The sequence below is a fragment of the Solanum tuberosum genome, unplaced genomic scaffold, assembly GCF_000226075.1.
Source record: "Solanum tuberosum cultivar DM 1-3 516 R44 unplaced genomic scaffold, SolTub_3.0 scf00206, whole genome shotgun sequence".
Lineage (NCBI taxonomy): Eukaryota > Viridiplantae > Streptophyta > Magnoliopsida > Solanales > Solanaceae > Solanum > Solanum tuberosum.
The window spans coordinates 657,697-668,011 of record NW_006239131.1 but is presented as its reverse complement, the minus strand read 5'-3'; the positions used below and the strand labels follow the sequence as shown (position 1 = coordinate 668,011).

Sequence of the window (10,315 nt, the reverse complement as noted above, 5' to 3'; positions counted from 1 at the left end):
TTAGTGAAGTAGAAATATCATTTTCAAGATGAATTAAAGAATGGTGAACCCAAAGAGTCAAAAGGCCAAAGTAATCTCTCAACATTTGAAACTACAAATAGTTGAGGACTGAAGATATTAGGCATGCATTTGGGTCAAAAGAAATGTCCTCTTCTTTCATTTGTATTATGTTTATATATACCTAATATATCTTGGTATAAGTTGATTTTTTTTGTGGTGGTGATTTCTGTGTAACGATGCCTCCGAAGCACAAAAAGCGTGGTCGTGAAAGTGTTTGTGGATATATTCAGCAACCTTCCAAGTGATGTAACTGATGCTATTCTAATGGGTTTACTTTTACGAGACACTGTGAGGACAAACATCTTATCAAAACGATGGAGATATAAGTGGTGCAAACTTCCTGAGTTGACACTTAATTTAAATCATTTGAGAACGAATGACTTGATACCTCCTACTTTGCAGTTTACCAACATTATGTATCACCTTTTGACCCTTCATGTTGGACCAATTATTAAGTTTACCCTTTCTATTAATTGTTTCCTGGAAACATGCCCAGTGATTGACAACTTGATATTTTTCCTCTCAAGAAATAGCATTCAACACCTTGTCCTTGAATTACCGAGTGATGGCAAGTTGCCTTCATTGGTATTCAAATGTTCGCAGTTGAGGCATCTAATTATCAAATATTGTTTGATTGTTTCCCCACCAACCTCAAAAGAATTTGGTAGGTCAATAAGCCTTAGAACTAAGTGACGTCACAATTTCTTCCAAATTGGTTGAAAGATTAATCTCTAATTGCTCAATTCTCCAGAAATTAGTGTTGAAACTCTGGACATTGAAAAACGTTGTTGAAATTAAAGCTCCAATGCTGAGATCTTTTGATTTTATTGGAAGTATACAATATATCTGCTTCAAGAATATCCCTCTTCTGGCAAAAGTTTCTCTTATAGACAATGAATCTTCTGAAAAGTCAAGAAAATGTGAAATTACCAATTTTTTCAAGTCTTTTGTTGTTCTCGAGAATCTAAAGTTGAATGAAGCTAGTCGCAAGGTAAATTTGTTTCATTCCTTATTGCAATGCATTTTCTTATCCTTAGCATCTTTCGGGCTTTGACTCATCTTGAATTTTTGCATTTTCTTCTTAGTTATTTGCAGCAGCGGCAGGTGGAGTACCAACAAGGCTTCCCTTTGATCTTAAATTTTTCAAATATCTTCGTATATCTTCTGTCGCTCTAGATCAACAGGGTGAGATATTGTGTGCTCTTTTCCTGATCAGAAGTTGTCCTTATTTAGAGTATATGAAAATTTATAAGGTTCTTAACCGTCTTTTTTCTTGTCTTTCTTATTTTATTTAGCGGCTTTATTGTTTTAAACTCTTTCTTTTTTCTACAAGTTCACCAGATGGATTCTATTTTTCATAAAAAAATTTAGGTGTGTTTTTTTGACGAGGATAGTCCTGCTCTGCCATGTCTTGAACTTGAAGGTTTCTCAGATGTGATGTTTAGTCACCTCAAGGAAGTTAATCTTCAAGGTTTTCTAGCCACAAAGGCCGGAATGCAGTTTATTAAGCTTTTGTTAGACAAGTCACATGTGTTGGTACGAATGCTAATTAAGTTCTATATAGATGATTATGATCATTGTCAACTATATGAGTATCTTACCAAAACATACAGTTTGATTGTTGTTGTAAATGCATTTCGATGTGCATCACCTAATGCAGAAGTAGCATTTCACATTGAGTATGATTCAGATTATGACGATCTCTAAATCCTCAATTCCCCTTTCAAGGCACAAAACCCACCTTCTTCTCCTTCTCCTTCTCCGTCTTCGTCTCTATCTCCGTTTCCGTCCTCTTCCTCTGCCTCTTCTTCTTCCTCTTCTTCTTCCTCATCCTCTCATGGACGTCCGTTAAGACCTTAGCAATGAAGCGAGTTCATCCCGAGTGGCAAACAGACGCATTTTCAAGTTCAAACAAGCCCCAAAGCAGATAAACACTGATTTTGCCAATTTTCGTGTGCTATATAGTCCATGGATATTTTGAGATCCGAATTTCCCAAAAATATGGCCGAAAATTTTCATGTACATCCGTTAAGACCATTGCTCGAGTTAGTCCCGAAAGGCAAACGAGTGCATTTTCAAGTTCAAACGAGTAAACCCAAATTTTGCTGTTTTTCGTGTGCTATAGTCCATGAATTTTTTGTGTTCCAAAATTCTCGAAAAAAATAACAGAAATTTTTCATGAACGTCCGTTTAGACTTTAGCAATGTAGCGAGTTCATCCCGAAAGAAAAACGAGCGCATTTTCAAGTTCAAACGAACCCCAAAGAAGGTAAACCCAAATTTTGCCAATTTTCGTATGCTATAGTCCATGGATTTTTGGTGATCCGAATTCCTGAAAATAAATGGCCGAAATTTTTCATGGACTTCCGCTAAAACCTTAGCAATGGAGTGAGTACAACCCGAGGGGCAAATATGCACATTTTCAAGTTCAAACGAGCCTCAAAGCAGGTAAACCCAAATTTTACCAATTTTCATTTTCTATAGTCCATGGATTTTTTGTGATCCGGAATTCCTGAAAAAAATGGCCGAAATTTTTCATGGACGTCCGTTAAGATCTTAGAAATGTAGCGTGTTTGCATTGAGGGGCAAACGGGCGCATTTTCAAGTTTAAACGAGCCCCATAGCAGGTAAACCTAGATTTTGCCGATTTTTGTGTGCTATAGTCCATGGATTTTTTGTAATCTAGAATTATCGAAAAAATGGCCAATTTTTTTTATGGATGTTCGTTAAAACCTTAGAAATGGAGAAAGTTCGTTCCAAGGGGCAAACTGACACATTTTCAAGTTCAAACGAGCCCCAAAGCAGGTAAACCCAGATTTTGCCAATTTCGTGTGCTATAGTCAATGGATTTTTTGTGATCCAGAATTACCGAAAAAAATGCCCGAAATTTTACATGGATGTCCGTTAAGACTGTAGAAATGGAGTGAGTTCGTCTCGAGGGGTAAACAGGCGCATTTTCAAGTTAAAACGAGCCCCAAAGTAGTTAAACCTAAATTTTGCCGACTTCATGTGCTAAAATCCATGAATTTTTTGTAATCCAGAATTATCGAAAAAAATGGCCAATTTTTTTATGGATTTCCGTTAAGACCTTAGAAATGGAGCGAGTTCATTCCAAGGGGCAAACGAACGCATTTTCAAGTTCAAACGAGCCCCAAAGAAGGTAAACCCAAATTTTGCCAATTTTCGTGTGCTATAGTCAATGGATTTTTTGTGATCCGAATTCCTGAAAAAAATGGCCGAAATTTTTCATGGACGTCCGTTAAGACCTTAGCAATGGAGTGAGTTCATCCTGTGGGGAAAACAGACGCATTTTAAAGTTCAAATGAGCCCCAAAGCAGGTAAACCCATATTTTTCCGATTTTCGTGTACTATAGTCCAAGGATTTTTTGTGATCTAGAATTCCCAAAAAAAATTGGCGAAAATTTTCATGGACGTCACCTTAGCAATGGAGCGAGTTCATCTCGAGGGGCAATCATGCGCATTTTCAAGTTTAAACGATCCCAAAAGAAGGTAAACTCAGATTTTCCCGAGTTTCGTGTGTTATAATCCATGGATTTTTTGTGATCTAGAACTCTCAAAAAAAATGGACGAAATTTATCATGGACGTCCGTTAAGTGCTTATCAATGCAGCAAGTTCGTTCCGAGGGGCAAACGGGCACATTTTCAAATTCAAACGAGCCCCAAAGTAAGTAAAACCAAATTTTGCCTATTTTCTTGTGCTATAGGTCATGGATTTTTGTGGTCTGGAATTCCCAAAAAAAATGTCCAAAATTTTTCAGGGACGTCTGTTAAGACCTTAGAAATGGAGCGAGTTTGTCCCGAGGGGCAAATGTGCGCCTTTTCAAGTTCAAACGACCCCCAAAGCAGGTAAACCCTGATTTTGCCAATTTTCGTGTGCTATAGTCCATGTATTTTTAGTGATCCGGAATTTCCAAAAAAAATGGGCGACATTTTTCATGGACCTCCGTTAAGACATTCACAATGAAGAAAGTTCTTCCCGAAGGGGAAATGAGCGCATTTTAAAGTTCAAACGATCCCCAAAGCAGGTAAACCCAAATTTTGTCGATTTTCATGTGCTATTATCCATGGATTTTTATTATCCGAATTCCCAAAATAAATGGCTGAAATTATTCATGGACATCCGTTAAGACTTTAACAATGGAGGGAGTTCATCCTCAGGGGTAAACGGGTGCATTTTCAAGTTCAGACAAGCCTCAAAGCAGGCAAACCCAAATTTTGCCGATTTTCAGGTGCTATAGTCCATGGATTTTTCGTGATCCGGAATTTCCAAAAAAAATGGCAGAAATTTTTCATGAACATCCGTTAAGACCTTAGCAATGGAGCGAGTTCGTCCCGAGGGGCAATTAGGCGGATTTTCAAGTTCAAACGAGTCCCAAAGTAGGTAAACCCTGATTTTACCAATTTTCGTGTGCTGTTGTCCATAGATTTTTTGTGATCCGGAATTCTCGAATAAATATGGCCAAAAATTTCATGGACGTCCAGGAAGACCTTAACAATGGAGCTAGTTCATCTCGAAGGCCAAACAGGAGCATTTACAAGTTCAAACGAGCCCCAAAGCCGGTAAACCTAGATTTTGCCTATTTTTGTGTGCTATATAGTCCATGGATTTTTTGTGATCCAAATTCCCAAAAAAAATGGCCAAAATTTTTCATAGACGTCCGTAAGACCTTTGCAATGGAGCGAGTTCATCCCGAGGGGAAAAAAGGCGTATTTTCAAGTTCAAATGAGCCCCAAACTAGGTAAACTCAGATTTTGCTGATTTTCATGTGCTATAGTCCATGGATATTTTGCGATCCGGAATTCCAAAAAAAAATAGCCAAATTTTTTAATGGACGTCCGATAAGACCTTAACAATGGAGCGAGTTCATCCCGAGGGGCTAACGGGCACATTTTCAAGTTTAAACGAGCTCCAAAATAGGTAAACCTAGATTTTGCCGATTTTTATGTGCATAGTCAATGGATTTTTTGTGATCCAAAATTACCAAAAAAATGGGCAAATTTTTCATGGATCTTTGATAAGACCTTAGAAAAGAAGCGAGTTCGTCCCGAGGGGCAAATAGGAGCATTTTAGAGTTCAAACGATCCCCAAAGCAGGTAAACTCAGATTTTGCCGACTTTCGTGTGCTAAAATACATGAATTTTTCGTGATCCGGAATTCATGAAAAAAATGGCCGAAATTTCTCATGGACGCCCGCTAAGACTTTATCAATGGAGCGAGTTCGTTCCGAGAGGCAAACCGAAACATTTTAGAGTTCAATCAAGCCCTAATGCAGGAAAACCCAAATTTTACCGATTTTCGTGTGCTATAGTCCATGGATTTTTGTGGTTCGGAATTCCCAAAAAAATGTCTGAATTTTTTCATATACGTCCGTTAAGAACTTTAAAATGGAGCAAGTTGGTCCCGAGAGGCAAACGTGTGCCTTTTTAAGTTCAAACGAGCCCCAAAGTAGGTAAACCCAGATTTTGTTGATTTTCATGTGCTATAGTTCATGTATTTTTTGTGATCGAGAATTCCAAAAAAACAATGGCCGAATTGTTTTTCATGGATGTCCGTTAAGACCTTAACAATGGAAAGAGTTCTTCCCGAGGGCAAACAGGCGCATTTTCAAATTCAAACGAGCTCCAAAGTAGGTAAACCCAGATTTTGTCAATTTTTGTGTGCTAGTCCATGGATTTTTGTGATTCGAATTACCAAAAAAAATTGCCAAATTTTTTAATAGATGTCCGTTAAGATCTTAGCAATGGAGGTAGTTCGTCTCGAAGGGTAAACAAACGCATTTTCAAGTTCAAACGAGCCCCAAAGCAGATAAACCCAGATGTTGCTGATTTTCGTGTGCTATAGTCCATGCATTTTTCGTGATCCGTAATTCTCGAAAAAGAATGGCAGATATTTTTTATGAACGTCTGTCAAGACCTTAGAAATGGAGTGAGTTCGACCCGTGAGGCAAACAGGTGGATTTTCAAGTTCAAACGAGTCCCAATGTTGGCAAACCCTGATTTTGCCGATTTTCGTATGCTTTCCATGGATTTTTTGTTGATCAAGATTTCCCAAAAAAAAGGTCGACATTTTCCATGGACATCCGTTAAGAATTTAACAATGGAGCGAGTTCGTCCCAAAGGGCAAACAGGCGTATTTTAAAGTTCAAATGAGCCCCAAAGCCGGTTAACCTAGATTTTGCCTATTTTTGTGTGCTATAGTCCATGGATTTTTTGTGATCAGAATTCCAGAAAAAAGCTGGCCGAAATTTTTCATGGATGTCCTTTAAGGCCTTAACCCGAAGGGCAAACATGCACATTTTCAAGTTCAAACGAGCCCTAAAGTAGGTAAACCCAGATTTTGCCAATTTTTGTGTGCTATAGTCCATGGATTTTTTGTGATCCAGAATTCCCAAAAAAAAATGGTCGAAATTTTTTATGGATGTCCTTTAAGACCTTAGCAAAAGAGCGAGTTCGTCCGGAGGGGCAAACAGGTGCATTTTCAAGCTCAAACGAGCCACAAAGCAGGTAAACCCAGATTTTGCTGATTTTCGTGTTATATAATCCATGGATTTTTTTGATCCAGAATTACCCAAAAAAATGGCCAATATTTTTCATGGATATTCATTAAGACCTTAGAAATGGAGGAAGTTCGTCCCGAAGGGTAAACAGGCACATTTTCAAGTTCAAACGAGCGTCATAGCAGTTAAACCTAGATTTTTCTAATTTTCGTGTGCTATAGTCTATGGATTTTTTGTGATGTGGAATTCTCTGAATAAATGGCCGAAATTTTTCATGGACGTCCGTTAAGACCTTAGAAATGGAGATAGTTCTTCCCGAGGGGTAAACATGCGCATTTTCAATTTCAAACGATCCCCAAAGCAGATAAACCCAGATTTTTCCGATTTTCATGTGCTATACTCCATGTATTTTTTTTAATCCAAAATTCCTGAAAAAAGAATGGCTGAAATTTTTCATAGACGTCCGTTAAAGACTTAGTAGTGGAGCAAGTTCATCACAAGGGGAAAACGGGTGCATTTTCAAGTTCAAATGAGCCCTGAAGCAAGTAAACTCAGATTTTACCAATTTTCGTGTTTTATAGTCCATGGATTTTTTTGTAATCCAGAATTCTTGAAAAAAATGGCCAAAAGATTTGTCGTGGACGTACTTTATGACCTTAGCAATGGAGCGATTTCGTCCCGAGGGGCAAACATGCGCATTTTAAAGTCCAAACGATCCCAAAGTAGGTAAACCCAGATTTTGCCAATTTTCGTGTGCTATATATAGTCCATGGATTTTTTTTGATCCAGAATTCCCCAAAAGAAATGGCCAAATTTTTTCATGGACGTTCGTTAAGACCTTTGTAATTGAGGGAGTTTGTCCCGAGGGTCTAAAGGGCGCATTTTCAAGTTCAAACGAGACCCAAAGCAGGTAAACCCAATTTTTACCAATTTTTGTGTGATATAGTCCATGGATTTTTTTTGAGCCTGAATTACCGAAAAAATGGCCAAAATATTTCATGGATGTCTGTTAAGACCTTAGAAATGAAGCGAGTTCGTCTCGAGGAGAAAACGGGTGCATTTACAAGTTCAAATGCGCCCCTAAGTAGGTAAACTTATATTTTGCCGACTTTCGTGTGCTAAAATCCATGAATTTTTCGTGATCCTAAATTCTTGGAAAAAAAGGTCAAAATTTCTCATGGAAGTCCGTTAAGACTTTAGCAATGGAGCGAGCTCGTTCTAAAGGGTAAACATGCACATTTTAGAGTTCAAACAATCCCTAAAGCAGGTAAACCCATATTTTGCCAATTTTTGTATGCTATAGTCCATGGATTTTTGTGGTCTGGAAATCCCCAAAAAATTATCCAAAATTTTTCATGGACGTCCGTTAGGAACTTAGAAATGGAGCGAGTTGGTCCCGAGGGGAAACCGTGCACCTTTTCAAGCTCAAACGATCCCCAAAGCAGGTAAACCCATATTTTGCCAATTTTCGTGATCTATGAATTTTTTGTGATCCGAAATTCCCAAAAAAATGGCCGAAATTTTTCATTGACGTCTGTTAAGATCTTAACAATGGAAAGAGTTCTTATTGAATGGCAAATGGGCGCATTTTTAAGTTCAAACGAGTCCCAAAGTAGGTAAACCTAGATTTTGCCAATTTTCGTATGCTATAGTCCATGGATTTTTGTGAGCCGAATTACCAAAAAAAAGTGCCAAATTTTTTAATGGACGTCTGAAAAGACCTTAGCAATGGAGGTAGTTCATCCTGATGGGCAAAAAGGCGCATTTTCATGTTCAAACGACCCCCAAAGCAAGTAAACCCGGATTTTGCCAATTTTCGTGTGCTATAGTTCAAGGATTTTTCGTGATCCGTAATTTCTAAAAAAGAATGGCAAATTTTTTTCATGAACAACTGTTAAGACATTAGCAATGGAGCGAGTTCGTCCCTATGGGCAAACGAGTGCATTTTCAAGTTCAAACGAGCCCCAAAGCAGGTAAATCCAGATTTTGCTAATTTTTGTGTGCAATAATCCATGTATTTATTGTGATCTTGAATTACCGAAGAAAATTATGCCGAAATGTTTCAATTGGCGGTAGTCTATACACATCCTAAGCGATCCATCTTTCTTCTTCACAAACAATCTCGGGGCACCCCATGGAGATAAGCTTGGTTGAATAAAACCCTTATCTAGAAAATCCTTGAGTTGTTCCTTCAATTCGGCCAGAGCCATCCGGTAAGAGGGAATTGATATGGGTTGTGTAGCCGGCAAAATATCAATGCCGAAGTCTATTTCCAGCTCGGGAGGGATTCCGGGAAAGTCATGGGGAAAGACTTCTGGAAATTTCCTAACTATGGGGACCGACTCTAAAGGAGGAGTCTCGGACTCAAGGTCCTTAACTCTCACAATATGATAGATACATCTTTTTTTTTAATTTTTTTTTAATGACCCTTGGGTGGGTCAGGGGCTTAGCAACACCCCCAGGCCTTACCATAAATAAAATAATAATAAGTACAAGGAGGGGGACATAAAACCTTACCTCCGGTCTTATGTTGGTTCAAGGGTCGAACTTCCTACTAAGGAGATTCAACTCATCCCCATACTATAAAAAGGAACCTAGTTCTAAGCACCTAAGGAGAGGACTCCTCTCAATACAAGGATACTAGGAAAATATAAATAAGGGAGACTCTCCCCTTACAAAGGAAAGATAAAAAGCCTATTCAAAAAAACTATACCTACTCTAGACATAGTCAAGTTGAAAGGGAGGGAAACACCTTAATCAAGGTGGTTTTTTTAATTCTTTTCAGCTTTTTCCTCCTGAAGTTGGTCATTCCCATCTTTTCCAGAAGGAAACTTCCTTTAGCTGCTGCAGGTAGCTGGTTTTGAGTGTAGAAGTGCTGAGTGATGTCTGATCTGTGACTCTCCTTGGACAGAAAATCTGTTGTTGTATTGGCTTCTCTGTAGGTATGCTGGCATTTGAAGAAATCCAACTGAGTAATAATCTGGTGAAGTTGAGTGATGTACTGCTGCAATTTCCACGGTGGCTTGCTTTTGTGATTGAGCCATTTGGTAAGTAGTTCTGAGTCCACTTCCAAGATGACTTTCCTGTAACCATGTTGAACGCACCAGTCCAATCTGTGAGTTGCGGCTTGTGTTTCAGCTTGGTTATTGGTGCCAATACCAAGGGGGATTGCGAATGCATATATCATGTTTCCATTGGAGTCCCTCAATATACCCCCTCCTCCTATCTTCCCGGGGTTATGCAATGCACTTCCATTTGTATTAAGCTTCAAAATAGGGCTGGGAGGGCTTTGCCAACTGATCTTGATGATCTTGATATCCTGGGAGCATTTCTCAACTTCATTGATCGTATCCTCCCAATTATTAGGCCAAGAACAATAGGGATAAGTGACCATGAGAAGCTGGAAAGTGTCTTTAAAAATCATGTACTTCACTCTTGCCATATTAGATTTTTTCTGGCCATATTTCACCGAATACACCCTATAGAAATCATTTTTCTAGCTTTTAGATATGAAACAAAACAACCTCTAGGAATAGAGTTTCCCCCCTTCCATTCTAAAACGGGATCATTTGGAAATTGAAACTTTACTACCCGAGTTCTATAATCAATGGAAGCAAAACAAACATTCAACCAATCCATCCCCAATATGACATCAAAGTCCAACATATCTAATTCTACCAAATCAACCAAAGTGACTCTATGAGACAAGGAAATAGGACAATCCCTATAAACCCTTCT

The 10,315-nt window shown here is 38.5% G+C and overlaps 2 protein-coding genes across 2 annotated transcripts; one reads left to right on the top strand and one right to left on the bottom strand.

Annotated features, from left to right (window-relative positions):
• Positions 1-236: 236 nt before the first annotated feature.
• Positions 237-1,767, top strand: LOC107062178 (uncharacterized). The gene is made up of 4 exons (XM_015312520.1): positions 237-272; positions 812-1,051; positions 1,146-1,313; positions 1,432-1,767. Exons 1-4 carry the CDS (start codon positions 237-239, stop codon positions 1,765-1,767), a joined length of 780 nt encoding a protein of 259 aa, XP_015168006.1.
• A 7,538-nt stretch (positions 1,768-9,305) lies between these two features.
• LOC107062177 (14.7 kDa ribonuclease H-like protein) lies at positions 9,306-10,019 on the bottom strand. The gene has a single exon (XM_015312519.1). It carries the CDS (start codon positions 10,017-10,019, stop codon positions 9,306-9,308), a length of 714 nt encoding a protein of 237 aa, XP_015168005.1.
• Positions 10,020-10,315: the final 296 nt, after the last annotated feature.

Excerpts from the sequence above, each read along its gene's own strand:
- LOC107062178 (XM_015312520.1), top strand. The coding sequence starts at position 237 with ATGCCTCCGAAGCACAAAAAGCGTGGTCGTGAAAGT. Across the intron at positions 1,052-1,145 it reads TGAATGAAGCTAGTCGCAAG|TTATTTGCAGCAGCGGCAGG; the intron begins GTAAATTTGTTT and ends TTTTCTTCTTAG. Across the intron at positions 1,314-1,431 it reads AGTATATGAAAATTTATAAG|GTGTGTTTTTTTGACGAGGA; the intron begins GTTCTTAACCGT and ends AAAAAAATTTAG.
- LOC107062177 (XM_015312519.1), bottom strand. The coding sequence starts at position 10,019 with ATGGCAAGAGTGAAGTACATGATTTTTAAAGACACTTTCCAGCTTCTC.